This window comes from Balaenoptera acutorostrata, chromosome 21, assembly GCF_949987535.1.
Source record: "Balaenoptera acutorostrata chromosome 21, mBalAcu1.1, whole genome shotgun sequence".
NCBI classification, from domain to species: domain Eukaryota; kingdom Metazoa; phylum Chordata; class Mammalia; order Artiodactyla; family Balaenopteridae; genus Balaenoptera; species Balaenoptera acutorostrata.
The window spans coordinates 28,093,781-28,119,624 of record NC_080084.1 but is presented as its reverse complement, the minus strand read 5'-3'; the positions used below and the strand labels follow the sequence as shown (position 1 = coordinate 28,119,624).

The 25,844-nt window shown below is 48.2% G+C and overlaps 1 protein-coding gene across 2 annotated transcripts in view; it reads left to right on the top strand.

Moving 5' to 3' along the window:
* The window catches only part of ERICH1 (glutamate rich 1), a 58,540-nt gene that overhangs the window by 6,838 nt on the left and 25,858 nt on the right, over positions 1-25,844 (top strand). For both annotated transcript variants that reach the window (XM_007188952.2, XM_007188951.2), the window contains exons 2-3: positions 7,024-7,170; positions 14,946-15,080. In XM_007188952.2, the coding sequence (XP_007189014.2) occupies positions 7,024-7,170; positions 14,946-15,080 (282 nt within the window). The remainder of the gene's footprint in view (positions 1-7,023; positions 7,171-14,945; positions 15,081-25,844) is intronic.

Genomic DNA, 25,844 nt, shown 5'->3' with positions numbered 1-25,844 from the left:
CTATATTGAGCGGCTCTTTCTTGTGAACTGATGCAGTGCTATTATCAATTTATTCCTTTATTCATAAGCATCCATTAAATACCTTCTCTCATTATAGGGATAAAATGGAAAAAAAAACCCATATTGAATATTGTGGGAGGAAAAGCTATGGAGAGGTTGGCAGATAAACATAGTCTTTACTGAAAAGAGAAAATTGAAAATGCTGTATCAGATTCCAAGAAATACCCTAAGAAAATTTAAATTTAAAGTGTCTCTTAAGCTATACAGATATCAGGTGGAAAAGGGAATCAGCTGAGTCAGTGTTTACTGAGGTTGGGGAACTTCTTCCTTTTCTTTATGATTTGTCAGTGTGTGTTTGTTTTGGAAGATTTTCTCTACTATGCCAGGCTAAGGTCGGGAGGCTGTCATCAAACTGGCCACAGGGAAAGTTTCAATGAATTTCCATTTCTGATCTTATTTTCAGTAGCAGTTTTTCATTTATATATGATTTCAAAAAGCCTGCCAACTCTGGTTTCAAATTCTAGATAATCACTTTTCCATTTAGATAATCACTCTAAAAACATACATCATAAAACCATTTGTTCTGATGTTTTTTTCTCATAATGAAATATCTAGAAGTCACTTTTTAGAAGTTATTTGTTAAGATTTATGGTCTCTTTTATTTTTGTGTAATTCCTATAAGCATGTGGCCCATCGGTTTTACTGTTTCCCATTAACATCCACCCTTGGAAATACAGTTTTTTAGCTAATTTTATTCCTCATGACCCCAGATTAGCTCCACGTGTTTTTTTTGTCCTCTGAGAGTTATGCTTTTCTGAGAGACAGTGGTTCATAGGGATGATTTGGCTAGAGAATCACAAATGAATCAATATCATTTCTAATCTCATCCATTACCAGAAAGATCTACAGTATATATTTAGTAAAAATAAATGTATAGTTTTACACCAATGGTAAATAAAGTATATTGTGTACATAGATGTTGAGGGAAATGTGTATCACTTTACCATCAAAGTGAACTTTTTTAAGGAAAAGAAAAATATTTCTGACATTGATGGGGTGACTTAGTGGTCTCAAAGATCAGAGGTGCTTTTTTTTCTACCACATAGTTTTCATTTTCCTTTGCTCTTTTCAGAATGGAATATTACCGAAGAAAAAGTTCCTATTTTTGTTTCTTTTTTTTTTTTCATGAGAGCCTTTTCTAATAGAAAGTACATGCACCCAGTTTCCCCTGATGAGGAAGCTTTCCCGGCTGGGAGGTGTGCCGGGAGCACCGTCTGACTCAGGCAGGAGCCTGTTAGACATTCTGCCCTAAGACCACAGCGAAGGAGACCTAATTCCTTGAAATGCTGCCGTTAACACCTCTGTGTTAAAAATGGAGCAAACCCCTTCCTTTTTTACACCCAACTGTTAGATTTTAAAACGCATGACTGTGTGGAAGAAGAGTTCAGAATTGAATAGTTTACCACCGGCAATCAAACTATTTCCTTTTGAGTTCTTCCCAGGTGTCTAATTTCCAAAGAACACTTTACTGAAATTTTATTTTTATTTGGCTTGTGTCTTTAACCTGAAATAGCAAGTTTAGATGGCAGTCCTCTCTGAAAATTATATCAAAATGACTTAATACCCCTGTGACACAGAGACTTGATCTCTCTGTTTGGTATTTCGTCGTATTAATTTCAGACAGGATGTTTTTCTCCACAGTGACCTTTTTCTGTGTCTCTCATGTCCCAGCTCCAGTCGCCCATCGCGTGGTGATTGTACTTGTCTCCTGCAGGCATCAATGTCCATTCCCCTGCTTTTTTATGTTCTGCTGATTGCTTTTTGACAGACAGCAGAGTTTCAAGTTACAACCTGCTCTTGCTGGGAGAGGGGGACGGCACAGGCAGGAGGCCAGCGGTTCACTGAGCTCCTGTGGTGACACAGAGCTGCCTTCCTGGACCCAAGCACCTTGCTCTTTTTTGTTTGTTCTTGAGCACAGTGGAAATTAAGCAGAAAAGAGACTTTTAACCTCTAAATTGATTTTTAGGACTACATTTGCAGGAGGCACGTGGGTGCACGTGCGCACGCACGCGCACACACACACACGAGTCACAAGGCGCCTTTCAACAAACCAAAGCTGATGCTTTTTAAAAATGATGCTTTACTGTGTTCCTACCCTGAAAAAAATAACCTTTCATTTATGTTCTGCTTTTAACGTGAATCCCTAAGTAAGTTTGGCCAGTTAGAATTAAGTCCCTATTTGTAGGAAACCGGCAGGCAGTTCGTGGGGTACCCAGCTCCTTCATAGCCCTGGAGGCTCAGAGAACTGAGAGTCCAGAGTGGCTACACATTTCTTTTGGTCTAAAATAGCTGGTAATTTGTATTTAAGTAAACTACGAGCTCCGTTTGTGATAGGAGCCCCATGTGACTGCACAGGAGCAGGTCCATCGTCCCTTTGAAAAGCAGAGGCACTGATCACTGGGGCTGGCGGGGGGCTGGGCAGCTGAAGGTATTAGACATGTATATTTATCAGCAAAATTATTTTAATCTGAGGTTCCTGGATATTTGGAATCCATTAAGACTTACTAGTTAGACTTCTCGTTGAAGGCACAGGCTCCCACTTTTGCTGTTGGGATGCGCATCCTGACAGCTCTTGGAGATCATCTGTTCTTGTGCCTGTTGACAAGACACTTGATAAGTATCTCACGGATCATGGATGATAGGACGTGAAACCTGCGTCTCCTCTCAGAGCAGATTTGTTCCCGTGAAAACGTTTATGACAAGCCGTGGGGGTGGGATTGAACTCCTTGAACTCCCCCCTTTATGGAGCACACGTGCTGCCGGGAGTGGGAGCTGCAGAGACGCCCGGAGAAGGTGTGTTTTTGCTTGTGAGGTTTTTAACACACGTGAGTGTGAGATGGAAATCATGCTGCCTCTTGAGTTTACGAGATGCTTAACCCCATTTAGCTTAGGAGGATGAAAGTTCTTCTCTTTGTTTTAGTTTTTGAACTACTGTGCTCAATTTTAAATTTAAAACTTAGGAAAATTGTCTTTCCCATTTGATAAAGTGTGAACTGTGCAGACTCTCTGGCCTTTATGAATGAGCACATCTGAATCTGTGTACTGTTCTCCCCACAGTCACCCTCCAAATATTAATCTTGGGATTGAAGCGTAGAGTATGACACTTTTATATTTAAGTTGTACTTTTATGAACATTTGTTTTGAATTTTGAGTGCACAGCCTGTGTTCCCTCGATCTTAGATGGTTTGCGTGCTGTGCGTGCTCAGCCCCCTCCCCATGGTGCAGCCGCGGGCTCCTCAGATGCACATGGACATGTGGTGCGTCCTCCTTCCCTGTGGGCACGTCCGGCGCTCGTGGGGCAGGTTCCCTCTCTGCTTCTCTGTCTGCTGTGGGGCCTTGTGTCTTCAGTGGCCAAGACCGTCCTCCCTCGAGCAGCCGTGGTTGTTCAGCCAGGACGGATGTGACTGGATTTGTGTTCAGAACGAGGACGCACCCTCCTCCTGAGCACAGGCTCCTTGGAGACGTGCCGATCCCAGGGCGCAGGCAGAGGGAGAGCAGATGAGCCTGGAGCAGCTCCTGGTGCCGGCAAGTAGCCACGTGCTCTCAGAAGGGCGTTGGGGGGGGGGGCGTCAGGCAGGCAGTGCGGGGCTGGCGGGCCGGCAGTGCCCCAGGCCAGGCCATGGGCTCAGGGCGAGTGGGGAAAAACAGTTCAGTTTTGCTTTGTGAAAACACCGGGCACTGCAGGCCATTGGGTGGGCTTGCCTGCTGTTGGCAGTGGGGCCTGGATCTCAGGCGAGCTCCAGGAGGTTTCAGCCTTCGTCCCGGACTGGGACGGGAGTGGGAAGGGAGAGAGGCCGGGCGTGAGGAAGTGAGAGCCCCGTCGTCCGCTCCTGTGTCGTCTCTGCAGCACACCTGTGTTGTCAGTCTTGCAGCCTCGCCCGCAGAGGTGTTTCTGCCCATTTTATGGAGGGAAACAGTGAGGCTCAGAAAGACCACGTAACTCAGAAAAGGTTTCCTACCTAGGAGTGGCAGAACTGTGGCTTAACCCAGTTGAACCCGACTCGTGGAGGGATCCCTGGGGGGTATTGTGGGAGAGGGGAGGAGCTCTGTGTGGGGAGACCTGCAGGTTTGCCCTGTGCCCTGGGCCTCCTGCTCACCAAGAACCTTCTCTCCTCTCAGGGTCACGAAACTTTGCTTCCTGGTAACGAGGCCGAGGCGGCAAGTATTGAGCCTTTGAGTCTTGTGCTAGATTTAGTTTTTAAAATGTCACTGGGGACACTACAGGGCCTGGCAGCCCTGAGCAGGGTCCCATAGTCAGGAGACATGGAGAGGGGCCCTGTCCCTGGCGGGGCTGCCTCTGGTGGGGCGTTGGCCAGGATGATGTTTGAACCCCAGCTCTTGCCACCCTTCCCTATCGGGTAGGCCCGAGCCCGAAGCAAGGCCCGACCAGCCCCCGTGGGGCGGCGGGGGAGCCTGGATGGCAGATGAGGCCGCCCTCAGACCATGGCCCTCAGACCCAGGCCCCTTATAAGGAGCTTTCAGCTTCCAGAGCCAGGTGTGAGGCAAGCTTGTAGCCCCCAGACCCCACCCAAGTTGGGGACAAAGGGTTCTGGCCCCCGGGACCTCAGCACTGGAGCGCTCAGCCTGGGGCTAGGACTGAATCTTGTCCCTGAGGAGGGACCACGTGTCCTGAACCTCCCAACGGGCTGAGGCCCCTGCAGCGGTCATACGGGGACACCGCAAAGCCAGTGAGTGGAGAACCAAAGGGCCTCGAGAGCCGGAGGCTTTGCAGACATACCGCCAGGTAGCTCCTTGGTGAAAACCCCTATTAATTAGGCTGTAAATACAATTTATTTAGGCAATACGTTGAATTCAGTGAAAGTGCCACGGGCTTTTGCTCTTTTCCTTGCCCCTACACACTACCAATGTCTCAGCTCAGGATCCACGGCAGAAAGCCTGGGCGGTGAGTTCCTGGCCAGCCTGCTGTGTGCCGCGCCCTCGCCGCCTGTTGTCAGGGCACCTGTTCAAGCAAAATCGTCAGGTGCCCAATCCACTTCAGTGTTCCCTGTAGAGGGGGGCCTTCTGGGGGCCTGGCTCGCGCTGGTCTCTCCCCGGGATTGATGTGTTTTTATGCCGGCTTTTTCGGGCTGTGTGTCTGCTCAGCTGTGGTGCAGGCACTGCTTGGTGATGGCCTGTGTCGGGTTTTCCTGTAGTGTTGTTGTGTGTTCAGACACACACGTGTGTGCAGAAGCTTCGGCTCAGAGATGACCTCAGCTGGACGCCTGTGTCAGCTGCCACCAGCCCAGGCGAGTCTCAGGCTCCGAGCTTCCCAAGTTTGTTTTAGAGCAGGGTGCCCAGTTAGGATTTTACCTTAAATTTGTTCTAGTTCATAAAAATGCTGACTTGTTGATAGTTTGTAGGCAAAGTTTATTTTATCTGCCTTTGGCTTCCGCTGGAAATTGCCACCCAGTCTTCTGGGTGTTTTCCCCTCTGCCATTTAAGGAAATGCACAGGACAGTTCAATTTCTAACGGAAACTTGGAACCTACCCTCTGGATGTGTCTTTGAGCGCCGGTCTAACGGAACAGCCTGTCTCCCCGTGACGCACACGCTGCCCGGGGCCGTCTGCAGAGGCCTTGGGAATATTCTGAGCCGGGCCCTGCGCCGTTCAGCCAGGCAGAGGTGGGGGTTGGAGTCCAGCGTTGCCGGGACCTGAGACCGTAAATGAGGGCATCGTTGCCAGAGACGGTTTCTTCAATCCAGGGCCTCCTGGCCGAGCGGGCAGCCAGCCATCAGGCCACCAGGCCAGCGGGCGGGTGGCATCAGGACCCCATGCTCCTCCCAGGCACCCGGCCAAGCACTGCCTGGGCTTGAATAGTTTTCTGAGAAGGCCTTTCGTGTTTTTAGACCCAAGTTGTGTTTTTTCCAACTAGGACCAGTTGGAGGGGGTTATTTCTGCTGCGAGGGCCGTCTGAGCACATGATGAAATGAGGAGTGGTCTGCGTCTTTAGGGTTGTGCCTCCCACGTGGGGACAGGGCCCTGCCCTCTGTGACCCACAAGCCACTCAGTGGCCCCTTCAGACTTCCCCTCTCACGTCACCGCGTCCTCAGTGGCCCAAACGTACATCCTCCACTTCATCGTCTGAAGAACTCAAGCCCTTCTCTGGGGTCCCGATTTCTGCCCCACGGTGCTTGGTTACTCCAGAGCAGCTCTCTCTCTCTTTGCTGATTTGTTTCTAAATTTAATGAGGTTAAAACAGGTTCACTGGATGAACCTTTTCCCCTCACCTTTTCTAGGATGCTGTTTTGAGATTGTACCTGTTCATTGTTCACACTTAAATCAGGACAGAAATATTTATTCACTGTGGCAGCTCTCCCCCTCCAGTTAGAGCAGAATGTAAACTAAAATAAGCCAAATGAAGACTCTGCACACCCTTGTGAGAACCTTGCCGGCTGTGCTGGTCCCCGGCGGGTGCCCTGGAGGGAGGAGCCGGGGCTGCCTGGGGCCTGCCCAGCGTGTCTGCTGTGAACTGACGTGGACCCAGCCTGTCTGGGGCTGCGCTGGGGCCCAGGACCTCAAACCCAGATTCTCAAAACACCTCACAGTCTGTGCTTTACACATACATTCAACCAGAGACAAGGTGCGGGAAGAACAGAACTGTGAGCCCAATGCAGCCCCCAGGTGTGAGCACAGGTGTGAGCAGCTCCTACCTGTGCTCACACCTGTGGGGGCATCCAGTGCCGGGGGGGGGGGCGGCATCCTTTCAGGGGACAGTGCCGAGGGGTCCTCTGATGGGGACGGTGCTGGGGGTCCCCTGAGGGGGACGGTGCTGGGGGGGTCCTCTGATGGGGACGGTGCTGGAGGGTCTTGGGGGGACAAGCCCAATGGTGTCCTGTAGGGGGGCAGTCCTGAGGTAGTGATGTTGTGATATGCCTTTGTTTTATATAAAATCCATTTGCAATTTAAATAAAACTGCCATCAGTAATTCTTTTCCTTTCTTTTGCAAATTGATTGCGTCTGTAGTGTTTGTTGGAAAAGTGCTGAAGAAACTGTATCCTGAGGTTCCACGTGGCCAAGAGAAGAGGGCCCCAGTGAGTCCAGCCTGCAGAAACCCACCTGAGAAAGTGGCTCCTGAGAGAGTGAAGGGCAGGAGCGTCCCCCCCATGACAGGTGAGGGCGGGTTCCCTGGACATTCCCCAGGAAGCACGTGCCTGGCCTCAGGCCACGGGGGTGTCACCTCAGGGGGCCGGCAGGTGTCATTCTGCTCACGCTCCGGGAGGACAGTTACTTCACTTGGGGAGGGAAGAAGCCAGCATCGGTGCCCCCAGCTGGGGACGAGGTCAGGTTCGCCATTGGTGTTGAGTTCGTCTGCATGCTGTTCCCGGTCGCAGAGACTGGACCCTGCTGCCTGGCCTCTCCCCTGTCCTGTCACCCTGCCCCACTCCCTGTCCGCCCAGGACGCGCTCCTGACGTCTCTCCTGTTTTAGTCTCCTGCCCATTGCTCTTCACAGATGTCTGTCCAAGATCCTCACACAGTGGGGTGGTCGGCCGTGGAGGCTCCTCTCACTCTGGTTCCCCATCAGTGCAGCGGTGTCGCCTGGCGAGGGGCCACTGAGCGGGACACACGGAAGGAGGCCAGGCGAGGTGGGGGCAGCCCTGGCGGCAGCCCCTAGTGCCCAGGTGGATGTGAGAGGGCAGAGTTCCCAGCACCCTTTCTCGGGTCAGTCTCGTTTCTCTTTGGCAGTGGCCCCTCACGGGGCTCTGTCCCGGAGTGATTCTGTTCCTGAGCACTGGTCTCTCCTGCTGGCCTGGCCCGGTAACCTTGTGTCCACAAATCGCAACCCTCCCTGGACCAGATCTCAGCGGCAGGCCCGACAAGCCCAAGGCATGCCTGCTGCCCACAGGCTGGATCTCCAGAAATAATCGTGCCCACGCCTGTTTCACCCATGAGATGGCCGATGCCTGCGGACGAGGGGAAAGCGTTTCCCCCCACAGGATGGGGGGCTCCACAAGCTTGCCCTGCAGGATGAACCCGGGGCTGCCGAGTTCCCTTTCTGTGTCCTCACGTGCCTCGGTGTGGTTGGGATGCTCTGAGCCCCGTGTAGCATCCCCCCAGGACCACCACTCTCTGGCGCACCTGCTGCTGTTCTGACAGAGAGCCTGCCAGGTGTAGGGTGGACTCCCACCCCTGGAGTCACACTAAGGAATAGTGGCTGCTATTTAATGCATTTTACCTTTCAAAGACCCTACTGTCGTGGGCTGAATTGTATCCTCCATAATTCATACGCTAAAGCCCTGACCTCAAGATGTTGACTGTGTTTGGAGACGGGGCCTTTAAAGAGGTGATTAAGTGAAACGAGGCCATTAGGGTGGGTTCTAGTCCAGTGTGACTGGTGAGGTCAGGAAGAGATCAGGACCCAGACATGCACAGCAGCGCGACTACGTGAGGACACGGGGAGAAGACGGCCATCCACACGCCAAGGAGAGAGGCCTCGGAAACCAGCCCTGTGACACCTCCATCTCGGCCATCCAGCCTCCAGAACCAGGAGAGAAGGAAAACCTGTGCTTAAGCCCCCACCTGTGGTGCTACCCAGAAAACTAACATGACACCCGTTCCACCTGCGAGAGACGCACGTGGTTTTGAAAAAGCACAGCACATGGGGCTTCCCTGGTGGCGCAGTGGTTGAGAATCTGCCTGCTAATGCAGGGGACACGGGTTCGAGCCCTGGTCTGGGAGGATCCCACATGCCGCGGAGCGGCTGGGCCCGTGAGCCACAATTGCTGAGCCTGCGCGTCTGGAGCCTGTGCCCCGCGACGGGAGGGGCCGCGATAGAGAGAGGCCCGCGCACCGCGATGAAGAGCGGTCCCCGCACCGCGATGAAGAGTGGCCCCCGCTTGCCGCAACTGGAGAAAGCCCTCGCACGAACCGAAGACCCAACACAGCCAAAAATAAATAAATAAATAAATAAATAAATAAGAAAATCCTTTAAAAAAAAAAAAAAAAGAAAAGAAAAAGCACAGCACAGCTTAGCAAGGCGGGAACCGTGGGGAAGACGTGCCGCCTACAGGAGGAGCAGGCGTCCCTGGGAGTTCCTGGTTTTCTGTCCAAGTTTGACTGAACCAGTGTTCTTAGTCTTTTTTAAAATTTTGTTTTTACAGTTTATTTGCATTTTCTTCCCTCTTCTAACTTGACGGTTTTAACAGTGATTATTCACTAATAGTAGTAATCTGGGCAGTGTCTTTCCATGGAGGCTCCAGGTTCAGTCACGTCATTTCAGCAGGCAGCTGTGAGGTGCTGTTGTTGTTCAGTATGAAGATGTTGAACTGAAAATCAAGATGCTGATGTAAAGTTGGTTCAGAATGTATTGATTACGTGAATGACCCGTACGGAAGGTTCAGAAGCTTGTTCCATGGAGCAGATGCCTGGTGTGAGTGGATGAGGGGGCCCTGAGCGTGGGGAGCCTCCATCACGTCCGCCAGGAGCTGGGGGTGGGCCCCAGCTGCCTGCAGCCTGAGCTGTGATGGGCAGTGGGGCACCCATGGGGCTGACTGGTGATCACACTGTGGTGGCTGGTGTCAGTGGCTTTGTGGCACAGTCGGCAGATAGGACAGGATAGACACCAGTGTCCGGGTGGAGTTGGCCCAGCCAGCATGGTGATGGGGCCAGAGGAGAGGTCCCATGAGGACCGCAGGGCAGGATTCGGCCCGTGTTCTCGGTGGCTCTCTCCACCCGCGTGATTTCTCAGACTGCAGACCCTGCGCGTGGTGCTTGCTGTCTAAGGCAGCGCAGTGTGCCTTGCACAGTGTAGACTGGCCACCTGCCATGGCCTAAACTGAGGGGGAGTGTTTAATGAGGATGTGGTGTGACCAGGGCAGTCTAACCGGGTCCTAGAGGGGCGTCCAGTTCCTGCATCTCTGCACACCCTGCACTTTCTCCCCTTCCAGAGCACCCTCTGGCCGCCAAGCATCCTGGAGGGGGGAGGGGTCTGGTGGGCAGGACCCCCACACCCTTTCTCATGGCTTCAGGCAACAAATAGAGGAGGCGTTTCTGAGATTTTTAGTATTTCACAGATGCAAATGAGCCTAACTTATATGCCTTTTTCTGAAAACTCCATACAACATGCAGCAACATATTTTTTAAAGATAAAATTCATTTAACCTAAAGTTTACCATAACCATTTCAAAATGTACAGTTCAGTGATTCTTAGTATACTCACAATGTTATGTAACCATCACCACTAATTCCAGAACATTCTTTACACCCCAAAAGAAACCCATATCTATTACAGTCATCCCCATTCATGCTTCCCTGCTTTCTGTCTCTACAGATTTGTGTATTCTGGACATTTTGCCTGAGTGGAATTGCATAATAGGTGACCTTTGTGTCTGGCTTCTGTCACTTAGCATGTTTTCCAGGTTCATCTGAATTGTAACGAGTATAAGTGCTTCATTTCTTTTTGTTGCTGAATAATATTCCATTCTGCGGATATACCACATTTTGTTTATCTGTTCATCAGTTGATAGATACTTGGGTTGTTTCTACTTTTAGGCTTTTATCGATAATGCCACTTTGACCATCCCTGCACAAGTGTCTGTGTGGACATGTGTTTTCAGTTCTCTTGGATATAAACCTAGAAGTGGAATTGCTGGGTCACGTGGTACTCCTATGTTTAACATTTTGAGGAACAGCCAAACTGTTTTCCACAACAGCTGCACCATTCTTCATCACACCACCCATGCAGGGGGGTTCCAGTTTCTCCACACCCTTGCCAACACTTGTTATTTTCTGTTTTCTTACCCTACTAGGATAACCATCCTAGTAGGTGTGAGACTGCACCTCACTGTGGTTCTGATTCCCATTTCCCTGATGACTGGTGATGTTGAGTGTCTTCTCATGTGTGTGTTGGACATTTGTGTATCTTTTTTAGAGAAATGTGTATATAAGTCCTTGGCCCATATTGTAATTGGATTGTTTGTCTTTTTGTTGCTGAGTTGTAAGAGGTGGTCATAATCTGGACACTAGAGCTTTATCAGATACATGATTTGCAAATATTTTCTCCCATTCCATGGGTTAGCCTTTCACTTCCTTGATGGTGTATTGAAGTATAAAACATTTTAATTTTGATTAAGTCCATTATATCTATTTCTTCTTCTGTTGCCTGTGTTTTGGTGTCATATTTAAAAAACCGTTGCCAAATCCAAGGTCACAAGTTTTACATGTAAGTTTTCTTCTATGAGTTTTATAGTTTTAGCTCTTACATTTAAGTAATTTATCCATTTTGAGTTAATGTTTGTATATGGTGTGAGGTAGGGGTCCAGATTCATTCCTTTATCTGTGGATATCCAGTCATCCCAGCACCACTTGTTGGAGAGACTGTCCTTTCCCCACTTGGCACCCTTGTCAAAAATCAACTGGCCATAGATGTTTGGGTTAATTTCTGGGCTCTCAGTTATATTCCATTGGTCTCTATATCTGTAATTATGCCAGTACCACACTGTTTTAATTACTGTAGCTTTGTAGTAAGTTTTGAAATCAGAGTAAGAGTCTTCCAACTTCGTTTTTCAAGATTGTTTTAGTTATTCGGGGTCCCTCACAATTCCATATGAATTTTAGGATCAGCTTGTCCATTTCTGGAAGAAAAAAAGAAGGGAAGTTGGAATTTTGATACAAATTGCATTGAATTTGTGGAACACTCTGGGGATTAGTGCCATTTTAACAATATTAAGTTGTTCAATCCATGAATTTAGTCTAGCTTTCCATTTAAGTCATTTTTAATTTCTTTTAACAATGCTTTGTAGTTTTCAGTATAAATTTTATACTTAAAAAAAGTTCATTCCAAAGTATTTTATTCTTTTTGATACTATTGTAAATGGAATTGTTTTCTTTTTGGATTATTAATTGCTAGTGTATGGAAATACTAATAAATCCTTTGACCTTGCACTAGGCAATGGTTTCTTAAATATGGAAATACAGATTTTTGTATGTTGATCTTGTATCGTACAACTTTGCCAAACTTAATAGCTCTAACAGTTTTTTTGTGTATGTGGATTTTTCAGGGTTTTCTATATACAAGATCTTATCTGTGAGAAGAGATATTTTACTTCTTCCTGTTCAATCTGGATGCCTTTTACTTCCTTTCTTTCTTGACTAATTATCTTGTCTAGTACTTTCAGTATAATGTTGAAGTGGCAAGAATGTGAATTGTAATCATTCCTAATCTTAGAGGGAAGCATCCAGGCTTTCTCAATGGAGTATGATGTCAGCCGTGTGTTTTTCATGCTTTCTCTACTGAGTGTAGTGTCAGCTGTGGGTTTTTCATGCATGCTCTTTGTCATTTGAAGTTCCCTCTAGCCCTAGTTTCTTGAGTGTTTTTTAATCCTGAATGAGCAACATATTTTTCTGAAGCAATATGTCTTGGGAATTTTGAAGAAAAAATTCATTTGCAGCTGGAAAAAGAGAACTCTTGGCTAAAGGCAAAACAATGAAATCACAATCAAATAGACAAATAAAAGTTGTGTGCAGGTCATATGAAACATTCTGTAAAGGTCATCTGAGAATTCGTTTGAAGGGTTGATGCTTGTGGAGGACACAGTTTGGTGAGAAGTAGAGCTGCAGGTGTGCCCAAGTCTTTTCAGTGTTGGAAGAAGCAGCCAAATGAGGAAAGGGGCCTTTGTCAGTCAGTCCTTGGATGACGTTGAGAAAATGTTCTTTGTACAGTTAGGACACAGCATGGTGATTCTGATAATTATTTGTTCACTTTACAGAAGTGCGTCTGTTTGTTTCAAAAGGGCATTGATAGTTCCATTTGTTCTTAAAGATGAGGGCATTATCTGTAAACAGCCACAACAATTCGTGTGTATGCATTTTGGTGAATTTCTGTCACTCAAGAGCCCATGTTGGACCCTTATTTTTTGTTATTGCTTTATATCTGTATATATTTTAAAGAGCCAGGTAATCCCAGAAGAATTATAAAAAGCAGCATTGTACCCCGAGCTCCATGACACAAACACACCGATTGTAAAGGCTGCAGCCGTCCCAAGGGTGGCTCAGTGGCGGTGCCCTGGCGGAGGGCGTGCATGTCTGCTTGTGGGCAGGGGGCCGTGTGGACAGGCACAGTGCAGGGGGAGTCAGAGGTTAGGCATGAAATCGGGCTCGAGTGGGTGTCCGGCAAATCAGACCCAGAGCCAGAAAGGGTGAGAATTATGAACCTCGGATCTCAGCCAGCCGACCAACGAGAGGAGAGCTGATTAAGTCACCTCTTCTGAAGCCTTGCAGCCACCCCGGTGTTCCTAGGGAGACGGTGGCCTCTGTCAGCAGTGAAGGGGGTTCTGACATGCCTCGTCCAGATCCCCAAGCCTCACCCTGCGGGCCCAATGTGTGGGCGAGCGGATGCTGTGGCCCTGCTGAGCCCCGAGCCGTGAGCAGTGAAACACAACATCTGACCGCCGTCCAGTGACGAGCCATCTTCTACCAGAAGAGACGAGGGAAACCCAGGCCGGGAAGCTGCGCTCTGCGCCTGGCCTCCCTGACGCTCAGACAGCAGATCGCCTTCCTCAGCCCGCAGGCTTGGCCTCCGATGAGCGCGTGCTCGGCATGGGAGCGTCGGGAAGAGCTCTGCCCTCAGGTGCATCCTTGCCCTTCATCACAGGAGTCATATCCTGCCTCAGGTCCACGGCGCTGCCTGTATTCATCCTGATACTTAAGTGAGCAGTAGTGTTTCCAAGTTCTGTTAGCTGATTCAAAGCTCCCAAAAGTATTCTGTGAAAAATGATCAAATGTTGATGTTACCCGACAGGGGATGGTCTGCCTGGAAGCACGTCCCTGCTCTGCCGGTGATCTTAGTGGTAACAACACAGTCGTTAATCAACTGGGTGGGTCAGATTAACATAAGAACTACATTCTTGCCCCTTAGCTTCACAGAAGTGAAGTATATTGATGGCAGAAGAATTTGAAAGTGTTCCAAAGCTTTTACAATTTAAATGTCTCGAAACCACACGTTCGGTTATATGTGCATTAGTGATTTTGCTCAGTCCTTGTCGTTTTTAAAGTAAAATATTCATTTTTCTGAGAAAGAGTAATTGGGATATCCACTTGTGTTAGATAAAGGTTACTTTGCCATATCTTGAATGAGAGCATGAAGATTAAAGCATCGATCCTACCCAGCGTTGAGAGCGTGGGGAGCAGCACCGGAAGCTGCCTCTGGACGGTGCAGACCAGCAGGTCCATTTCCAGGAATTTGTTTGGAGGAACCACGTGGTCAGTTGTGCAAAGTTATGTACAACCAGGATGGTCATAGCAGCTGCTTGTAATAGTGAAAATTTAGAATCAACCTCCATATGCAAAATTTAGGACAGTGGTTAAATTATAGTTAAATTTGCCAATAACATGGAATATCATGTAGCCTTTAGGAGTATGTAAGTTTAAATATATCTTAATATTTTATCATACTCACTTTTGAATGATATTATACATATATATGTGTATAATGATAAAATATGTGTAGCGTGATCCCATTAAGACGTGTGTGTGTCTGTGTGTGGGTGTGTACAGACACACACAGTGCATACATGTTGTTAGCATATAGAGAGAAAAAGGTCCAGAAGGTTACGCACCAAAATGTTGAAATTCGTGTTGTGGTCATGAGGGGTGTGTTAACGTGGAGTCTTTTTATTTTGTGCTTCTTATTCATGAATTAGTTATGTTTTTATACCGTATTATAAAACCCCAGAAGTTTACATAATAAGTAACTTAATGTGAATTTAAATAATCATAGCTCACCCCTTGTTCCTGGCTGGGTGTATAGCTTAGTGACTCTGCTGGCAAAATGCTTGGCTGATTGACATCAGTATTTACGGCTCTGGCTACCCATCTTCAGTGAACGTGGTTGGAGAAGCTGCTTGGCAAGTAGACGTCTGATGGCATCTGTCCCTGCCTCTTCCTGCAGGTGGTGACACTCAGGTCCAGCCTGCGCGACGGCTCTACACCGTGGGCCTGCCTCCTGAGGGTTGGGTCCCCCCTCCGCCAGAGGCCCCCAGCTGCTCGAGTCCCAAGAGCTCCTCCAGCGGTGAGGACGCAGGAGGTAAGACTGCTGACAGCCTTCGGGGTCTTCCGGGGTTGTGACTCCATCTGAACTTTAACGGGGGTGAGCGTCTCACTGCCGTGTGGTCTGCAGTCATCAGAGATGCCTGTAAGATCCACAGCAGGAAAAGCTCAGGCTGGGAGGAGACTTAAGGCTGGAATGTGATCGCAGCCCCATTTGTTAGCAAGTTAGGAGAAGTCTGGCGTTAATACATCCAAATGTGAAAGTGCTTTTCTTGTTAAGTAGGACTTTTTTTCTTGATTTTCCAATTTTTTCAAAATTTCTGAGATTGTATATCAACTTTGTAATGATGGAAATAACTTATGTTGCATCTCTTGTGGAAAGTTGAATGATGATATTTGCTTTTGCTGTTGGATGTTTTGTGAGTGAAGAAAGATCAGGGGTCAGGTGCTCTGGTGGCGGTGCAGAGGCTGCACGTTACATTCTTACCTTAAAAAGTCAAATGGTAGTTTTTTCCCCTTTTAATTCATCATTTCGGAACTTCCTTAAGAGGAATTGGGAATTTTCAGGTAAAAATTTTCCCCAGTTGCTGTTTAACAAGTAAAAACTAAGAAACTCTGTACCATAAATCTTAACTTTGAATATCAAGAAAATACGGTTTTCTAGTAGATTGATCTTTCTGACTTCCTAATTAAAGCATCAGAAACCACAAAACCAAAAATGGGATAGCTAAGCAGTAATATAGTCATCTATTCAAGCCCTGTTGAAAATCTTTGGAATATAATTATTGGATAAATAGATTATTTCATTCAAAAATTAAGCTGTGTTCTTATAAAGATAAATTACTTTGGTGACATACTCCGTTGTGTACTTAGTATATTCAATAAAAATTGTGGACTCATTCCGGGGCTGTTGCCCACAGTGAGCTCTGCTGCCCATGCCTCCCGGGCGGGTCTTTGGGTAGGATCCCAGCCGAGAACCTTCTGGGTGCCCTTGACTGAATGCATTGCCGAGCTAGAGGGACGTCCTTCCAGGAGATGGGAAGGCGTCTCAGCAGCTGGACACACGTCCCTGTGGTAGTCACTCTTCCTGGCCCTCAAGTCCCAGTGCCACCGCCTCCAGGAAGGCATGGGGGTGGACTGGTGCCGCTCTGCTCTAGCAGGTGAGCAGTGGTCAGGGCGAAGCAGAGAGACGGGGAGTCGGTGCCTAGGACACATCCCTCTAATTACCCTCTAATTACCATGCATATCCCCGGCGACTTTCATTGTACCTTTGGCTCCAGCAGGTCCCAGGTTACGTTTCTGCAGTTGCTTCTTGGCAGGCCATCCTGTTCACGTCCCTCTTTCTGTCCTCTGTTTCCCGGGAGCACACGGGTTCCAAGGACCTTCTCCCAGAGGCTGTGGTCAAGGAAGGTGTGGTGGGCCGCCGTCTCCCTCAAAGGAGAGAGTGGACTGGGAAGGGAGGTTGGGGTCTCCTTGCACGGTGTCAGCTCCATCCCTAAGGTCACAGGGTGACGTGTCCACCTCGCCCTGCCGTTCTGACTCAAGCTTCTGCCCTGACCTCACATCTGAACCCCACTGCTGCCCCCGCCCCACGTGTGTCTGTCCCACAGCAGGTGGGCCTGGGCTCCTCGATGACCTCCCGGTGGCCACATGCTCTCCTCCGCGGGGGACAGGTCTCAGCTTTAAAAAGTGGTCCTTTCTCTCAAGAGGCCCTGTGAGCTCAGTTCCCTAAGTCAACATCACTGAAAACGTTAACCCAGGTTTTCAGAAGAGCTTTGAATAACTCCTTCATGCACTTCTGGCTGGGAAGTTGGTATCTTTCTATCATGAACACTTGTAACTCATCTCCAGTGTTTCAGCTCACTTTTCTTACTATTTCTCTAATATTTTTCCCCTTTGTGAACCCATTTGACAAGGTGGGCCACTTCAGGGGTCTGAAGTGATGAAGTGGAAGGAAGTGTTGATGACACTGTTCAGAATGAGAGATCTGGACTTCCCTGGTGGCGCGGTGGTTAAGAATCCGCCTGCCAATGCAGGGGACACGGGTTCGAGCCCTGGTCTGGGAAGATCCCACATGCCGCGGGGCAACTAAGCCCGGGCGCCACAACTAGTGAGCCTGCACTCTAGAGCCCACGAGCCACAACTACTGAGCTCACGCACCACAACTACTGAAGCCCGCGCGCATAGAGCCCGTGCTCCGCAACAAGAGAAGCCACTGCAATGAGAAGCCGCACACCGCAACTAGAGAAAGCCCCTGCACAGCAACAAAGACCCAACGCAAAAATCAATCGTAATCAATCAATCAGCCAAAAAGTTTTTAAAAAAATAAAATGAGAGACCCTTCAGAGAGGCCTGAGAGGCCACTGCGCTCAGCCGGGAGGCATGTGTCGGGGGTCGTTAGGGCTCGACAGGGGGCTGGGACAGGAAGAGGGACGCCTGAGCCGGGACTGGCGGGGCGTGAGGCGTGCAGACCCACAAGGGTGAGAGTGGGGGCTCCGCAGTCTTACTGGTGGCACTGTAAGCACAGAGGGCGTGAGGATTGGAGTCGGAAAAGAAGAAAAAGTCCACAGGTGACTGTGTCCACTGTTGATGTCCATTTGAATGCCCAGCACCAATAAGCCATTTCAGTGGCGACTCGTCAAGAAGTTGGGAAGGAAGAGGTTTCCCGGTCGGCTGCTCCGTCTGCGGCCGCCGAGTCCTGCCTCCCCTCCCTCGGCCCGTGTGGGGCGGCAGGTCTGGTGACACCCAAGGCTGACCCCTCCTCACCTCAGGGCCTGGTCCGGTCGCTCCGCCCACTACCGCTCTCAGTGGGTGTCGTGCCTGGGCAGGGAGACTGGGGCTGAGGGTGCGCGGGACCCTTCCAGGTGGTCTTGGTTCTCACCCCCTGTAGGTGACGGTGACAAGAGCTGGGTCCCGGCTGAAGGAGGGTGCCGGCTGCCCGGCTGCCCACCTCCCCTCTGCCCTGGCTCCCATGACACGGACTGAGAGCAGGAGTGACTTTTTTTTTTTTTTTTTTGGATAAATTTGAATTCATAATATTTTTTTAATTTATTTTTGGCCACGTTGGGTCTTCGTTGCTGCACACAGGCTTTCTCTAGCTGCGGCGAACGGGGGCTGCTCTTCTTTGTGGTGCGCGGGCTCTATGCGCGCGGGCTTCAGTAGTTGTGGCGCACGGGCTTCGTTGCTCCGTGGCATGTGGGATCTTCCCAGACCAGGGCTCGAACCCGTGTCCCCTGCATTGGCAGGCAGATTCTCAACCACTGCACCACCAGGGAAGCCCAGGAGTAACATTTTTAAAGGCTGTGAAAGTCCTTTGTGAACTCTGCAGCTGTGCAAATCTAAACTGTCGTTCCAAGCATTGTCTCACGTGCTCCAGTTACAAAGAAATTCGCATTTCATGTGAGGCATCTCTTCTGATTTTGATGTTGGCAGCTTCCACCTGGGTCTGCAGGGACTCCTTCCCAGGCACACGGGGGTCTTCACACCTGCCGCCTGCCCGTGGCGCTGCTCGGTCTGTCCGGGACCCTGTGCAGGACTGACGGTCCTGCGGACGCTCCTCTGTGGGAGCTGCTGGTGACGGCGCCACGTGGGGACTGGAGTCGTCAACGACTCACAGGTTGACAAACTTGTCTTCTTCATACTTACACTGGACTGAGAATCCACATTGAGAACTGGGTGCAATTCTGCGTTTCCCTGTTAAGGCTTTGGTTTTCTTTTGATGTGAAACTGTTTTATTCCAGTAACTGATGTGTTTTAACTGTAACTGAAATTACTCTTTCCGTTTCTCTTGTGAATGTCTGGTCTTCTCCAGCAAGTCCCCTCTTTAACCTCTGTGGACCCTCAGTGCTTTCCTGTCCCTCCCGGTAGGAATGGTCTGTACTTAGCCAGCCTCCTGGTCTATCGATTTTGTAACAAAATTTGTCCTTCACATTTGCATCTCTATGGCTCATTTACCATTTTCACGGGCTTCCTTCTGCCCCTTCTCCTTTAATAGCTGAACCAAGAATTCAGCCTTTCAACAGAGAGCAATAAGCCACCCACGTCCCTTTAGAAACAGAATTGTGACTATGGTCTCATCATTTCAGCGTTGGCTCTGGCAGTGAGCCGTCAGCAGCGCCGCCCCATGTCTTGCATGCGCATTGTTGAGAACATAGGTGATCTTGGCGAGTGACAGGTCAGGTGCACTTACCTGGTTTGAAACTTGCTTTTCACAGCCACCACTTTCTACACCATCATCTTCTCCTCTTTTCCTTAATTAAGTATTCTTGCTAGCTGTCCTTCTCTGCCTCCCCTTTCCAGCTTTCAGTGTCTCATCTCTTATCAGCAGGCACTTGTCCTTGGAGCCGGACCCCGTGCAGCCAAAGGCGCGTCCCTCCTCTGCGGGCATTTGCATCCTGCCATCATAGCAGCTTTGCAGAGGTCCTTTTTTCATAATGAAAAGGCAGGAGTTCCTGCCTGCCGCTGCCAGCAGGTGAAGTTCTGGAACCTCTACACAGAAACTTTACATTTACACATTTTATACAGAAATAAGAACCTCAGTTTTTTCTATAAACTAAAAAACAGGCCAGCCTCTAGGAAAGAGGGCCTCTTCTTCTCTGTTACTCCAATCTTTTTTTTTTTTAAAGAAAAATATTTTGTTTTTCTTGACCACAGAAACACTTACTATAGAAAAGTCAAGCATTACAGAAAACGCACAGGAAGTAAAACATCACCTAAGGCCACCAGGCTGAGACCCTAATAAGTAAACATCTTTTGAAACCTCTCCCCTGTGCATGTTGTATATGCATGCGCAGATTTTATAAAAGTTGTACCATATTATATGTACTGCATTATAAACCACTTTCCACACTTAATGTATTATGGAGGTTTTTTCCCATTTCAGTGCATTTAGGTATATTTATATCATTTTTTGAAAGTAGCTGAAATCTATTCCATGAAAGCAACTTGTTTATAACTAGGCTCCCCTCCCCTGCATTGAAAGACATCTAGAACTTCCCCTGGTGCTCGATAAGCACTTTGCACGTGAACATCATTGTACATACATGGTACATGCATGCGATAGTCTGATTGCCTCCTGAATAGAAACTCTTGGAAGTGGAAATATTAAGCGTAAGAGTACATGTGTTTCTAAATTTGAAGACATAATAACAAACTGTCTTTCAGAAAGCTGTTCCAATTTTCATTCCTGAAGGCAGTTTAAGGAAATTCCCTTTCTTCCATTGCCTGGACATTTTCAGTCTTTTAAATTTTAGCTAATTGTTTGGACAACATATATCTTACATTTTCATGTGAGAAAACTGTGCGTTAGGGAAATTCTTTCTAAGCCTAAGAGCCAAAATGACAGGTTTGACTGTGAAGAAATTTAAACTTTCTTTATGGCAAAGGGCACTATAAACAAGGTTCAGAAGCAAAGGACAGAATAGGAGATGATATTTGCACATTCCACAGTAGATGAAAGTTTCCTTACCATATAACAAGATATTACAAATCAATAAGAAAAGAAAAGATCACCCCAGTAGAACGAGCAGAAAGATGGCAACACCCAGAGGGACAAATAATACTCACAAGCACCCTTGTATGGCTCCTGTTTTTATATTTTTATATGAAATGTTTGACGCATCTGAGATATATTTTGTTAGAACAAGGTGTAGATCCATCTTTTTGAAAATAGATTTTCCTTTTTAACTCCCGCACTTTTTCTTCAGTTACCTGTGACTTTTCCCTGATGGCTTAGAAGCCGTGCATATGACGGACCCCGTTCCACATCCACAGCTCTCTTCTTGGCTCCTGCTCACCCGCCTTCCCCGACCTGCCTTCCTCAGCGGCTGCCCCGCTGGCTCGTGGGCTGGATGGGGCTTCCTCATGCCTCTTTGCAGGCGGTTGGGTAGATGCAGCGTCCATCCCTGTCAGCAGGACGGCTGGGGATCCCTGCCCTCATCTGCACCCTCCCTGGGGCCACATGGGCATCGCAGAGCCGCGCGGAGCCGAAGGGCCACTCCAGGAGTCATGGGGCGCCCGCGGAGTGGGGACTGCACCTGGGTCGGAGGAACCCGACCCATCTGGTTTCTCTTTTCTTTCTCCAGAGGAGCTTCTTAGTCGTGAATGAGTGATTCCCACGTTTGTGAGTCGATCCTTTATTAATGTCTTCCGTAACTATTTACATTTCTTTGTGACCTTTTCCAGTATTGACCCCTGGGTTTTATGATGCCACCGCTGTTGGTTTGGTTGTTGGTGTTTGGCTGTCATAACATCCTTTATGAGCTTTTTGCAGACAGCCAGGTTTGATGAGGGCTGAGACTCTGTAATTATGTCATCTCCGCGTTTCAGGAGCCACCTCCACAAAGTTCCCCGACCTGCATGTGCTGGGTTCCCCTGGTAAATGTCACCACCAGGAGGGCTCCCACGCCCTAGAAAGTGAACACCTGGGCAGAGTCTGGAATGCACGGCTTTCTTCTCCTTCCGCTGCCACAGCCCCGCGCCACCTGTGAGGACGCCCAGCCTCCTCCACACTCTCCCCTTTGCTCCTTCAGCTGCCACTCCGAGAGGGCACGGTTAGGCCAGAATTCACTCACTGAAGTCACTTCCTCCCGTCCCCATCCCTATCCCAGGGCCTCCAGGGCTGTGGGCTCGAGACTCAGCACCGTCTCGGGGTGCTCGGACCCAGGCGCCACCCTGGACCTGAGAACACTGGCCGGCTCCACAGTCCAGGGGTGCGCTGCGGGCTGGTCCCGCTGCACTGTCAGAGTTGTGTGTCAGCTCTTCCCAATGTCCTTGTTCTCCGTGTGAGAACTCGGGGGAAGCCTGGTCAGACGCCTGGTCGCTTCCCTCCCTGCCGGCCGGTCGTCTGCTTTCCTCTTCCCTGGGCTGCGTCCCTGCAACAAAGTACACTCAACACCTGAAGCATTTGATAATGGCACACGCCCGGAACTACTTCCTCTCTTTGTGCCTTTTCCAGAATTTATGTCTGTATTGAAGATACCTGCCTTTTTATAACTGAGTATAACGTATCTATGATGTTATACGTTACTTTAGTTGTTGTAACAGTTATGTTCATTGCTTGCCGGGTGCCAGCAATCTGGCATCTGCTTTTGGATCTGTGGTTTCAGTGACTGAGAGGAGCCCCTGTCCCTCCGGGTGTCTTTCTTACACACTCCCCACAGCTTGCTGTCTGGGCTGTTTCCCTGTTTTTCCTTGCTGGGATCTGTTTTGGATCTTCCTCTGCAGATGTCTTCCTTTTCCAGATTTCCTACGAAATCTGACTTGCCTTTGGTTTTAATTCCTTCGCTAAGGTCTGTGGCGCAATTCCCCAGCGTGTCACCATCACCGCGGTGTCTCACTCTCAGGGTCCTCGTGGCCTCGCCTCTTCAGTGACTTTCTCGCTTACAGCTCCCCCCTCCAATGCTGTTTATAACAGGAAGTGAGACCCCCCGTCTGGCTCTCATCAGAGGGTGCAGCGGGGCACTGGCGGGGGGGGTGGGGAGTGAGTTTTGGACCCTGCTCCAAACAGAAGCGCCTCTGCTTCTGTCAGGGCTCATTCAGGCTCCTCCCGTCACGCTGATCTCCTCCTGTGACCTCTGCCCCTGCCTGCTGAAGTAGCCCAGGGGTTCCCGTCTGCTCCTGCCATTCATGTTCTTGCGAGTCGGTCCTGCTGGGGCCCAGCTCTGTGCTGGTCGGTGCGGGGGCTCCCGTTCGCTGACCTCACACACGTCCTCTGTGTCCGTCTGAGACCTGCCACACTTGCTGTCACTCCCTTTGCTGATCTGCTCCCCCCTCCAGCCTGCTGGGCGGGATCGGGTCGGGTAAGGCTCCGGCTTCCTTCTAACCTCTGCCCGCTGCTCGGTCCTTCCAGCGTGGGGACCTCTCCTCTGCCCAGATCCTTCCCTCCGCACATCCTCTCTTGGCCTCCCTGACCCCACCCCCCACCACGACACAGAAGTGCCGCCTCCCTTTGCCTTCCATCCAGTATCTGGTTATTTCTGTAACTGTCTTGCTCTTGCATCCTTACCTCCAGCCCCTGGGGGACGGAGCTCCGACTTGCCAGGTGGCAGAGTGAGCGTGAAGGGCCCTGGGTTTGCAGCCCCACTGTTGACTGTGGGTGCCGTCTTCCTTACTTCCCTGAGCCTCAGTTTCCTTGACCACCTGATGGGGTAATAATCCTGCACTAGCACGCCACACGCTTGCTGTGCCAATTAGATTGGGTTTGTGCAAAGCTTGTGCAAACGTGAGCGCTGCCAGCTCTTAATTCCCTGAGGCACCAGCGCCTGCTGGTGTTAAGTCTTCAGTCAATATTTGATGAACCAAGTTGCGTAATTATTTATAAAAGCAGCCTGCAAAGAAGGACCAGTCCTCTCTCCTCGTATAATCACTCGTATAATCACAAGTGGTTGACTGTATTGACATGGTTTTTGTGTTCAGATCAAGCTGCAAAGTCATTAAAATCAAGTCATTTTGATGGAACGCTATTATGATTAGTATTCTAATAGCAAGCTCTGGTTGAAATAGTTATTAACTTCATGGCTTTTGGAAGCATGAGCTAAATGCACAGTTCTAATGTGGCTTCGTTGTGAGTCAACCATCCTTTCAATGAGTTTTGACAGCTTTAGGCCGCAGTTCTAAGGCAGATCCATCTTCAGATCTCACTGGCTCTGTCTGGGCTGAAGAAACCCTGATGCGTGATTTCTCTGAGCTTCCCAGGTGCAGAGCACAGCAGGCACTCTAGCTCATTTGACTAATAAGGTGCAGTTTTCACCAGAGGCCACCGGAGTCAAGGTAGAGTCCTAGGCAGGCTCTCAGCAGAGATTCTCTGACCAGGGCCTCGTTCCATACACATCATACTCTCTCAAGGGGCAGCAAAGCCAGACTCAGAGTTAGCAGGCTTTCATTCTTGTCCCGGTGATTTATTGAAATGAGACTTAAGACATGTAATTGTGTGAAAGCCTTTCCTTTCTCACAGGTTACTTGGGGGCATCTGAGGGACAGTAGAGGTGGTGTCATTCTGAACCACTCTTTTCTCTCGGTGAGTCGAGAACCCTCACTTAGACCAGCTACCTCTGCCATGCACTGTCAACAAGGTGACATAAAAGGCTAGACACAGAAAAGAGTTCATGCATTCTTAGAGCACCTAAAAAGGCCTAGATTGTTTCTAGAAGACTAGAACTATTTTGTATGCTCATGTTTTTGTTTCTTTGGCATCTTATTGGCACACACACCTGATAGATACCCTGGATTCCTCTCAGTCACAGTGGAGTGAGCTAGCATAGCTTTAGATGTATGATTGACCAAGGACTATGTGGGTCAGAATATTGATTTTGAAATAATTTACCAGTGGAGTGTGCACAGCTCTTTAACCTGCCTTTATAAAAAAAGAAAACCCACATTTGTTTGGATTGCCATTTATTTTCTTAAAGTATTTACTTAATTTCCAAACCATTGTTGGCACATATTCATAAGAAACTTGGATTAGAGAAATATTTAGATCTTGGTAAACCCGTACACCACCTTAGCTTATTGTAAGCAAATGCATTACAATAATAGAACAGATTATGAATACTTCTTTGGATATTGATTAATATTTCTTCAACTAATAAAATTTATTGATTAATATGTCCTCAACTAATAGACATTCCAAAGAGATACTGAGAAAAGAAGGTGGGAAATTATTTAAGTTGAAGATGTCCACTCTTGGCACTTTATTCAGCGTAGTATTGGAAGTCCTAGCCAGAGCAATTAGGCAAGAAAAAGAAATAAAGGCCTCTAAATCAGGAAGGAAGAAGTAAAACTGACTCTATTTGCAGATGACATGGTTTTATATATTAAAAAACCCTAAAGACTCCACCAAAAAAAAAAAAACTGTTAGAATGAACAAATGAATTCAGTCAAGTTGCAGGGTACAAAATCAGTTTACGAAGATCAGTTTCATTTCTTTACACTAACAATGAACTATCAGAAATTAGGAAAACAGCCCAATTTACAATTGCATCAAAAAGAATAAAATTCCTAGGTAGGAATAAATTTAATGGAGATGAAAGGTCTATACATGAAAACTATAAGACATTGATGAAGGAAATTGACAACAACAAATGTAAGTAAATGGAAAGATATTTCATGCTCGTGGATTGGAAGAATTAATATTGTTAAAATGTCTGTACTACCCAAAGCAATCTACAGATTCAGTGCAATCCCTATCAAAATTCCGAGGGAATTTCTCACAGAAATGGAACAAATAATCTTAAAATTTGTATGGAACCACAAAAGACCCTGAATAGCCAAAGCAATCTTGAGAAAGAAGAACAAAGCTAGAGGTAACATGCTTTCTGACCTCAAACTATATTACAAAGCTGCAGTAATCAAAACAGTGTGATATTGGCATAAAAACACACACATAGATCAATGGAACAGAATAGAGAGCCCAGAAATAAACCCACACATATATGGTCAATTAATTTACAACAAAGGAGCCAAGACTGTGCAATGGGGAAAGGACAATCTCTTCAATAAATGGTGTTGGGAAAACTGGACAGCCACATGCAAAAGAATGAAACTAGACCCCTGTCTCACACCTTACACAAAAACTAACTCAAAGTAAATTTAAGACCTGAATGTAAGAGCTGAAACCATGAAACTCCTAGAAGAAACCATAAGTGGTAAGCTCCTTGACATCAGTCTTGGCAATGACTTTTAGGATTTGACACCATCTGTATCCTAAAATAATGAGGTAGCATAAGAATCTTGTGAATTCTGAATGTAAATTCCATTGCATTTTCACAGCCAGTCAGATTCTTAATCTCAAGGTAATCAGAGC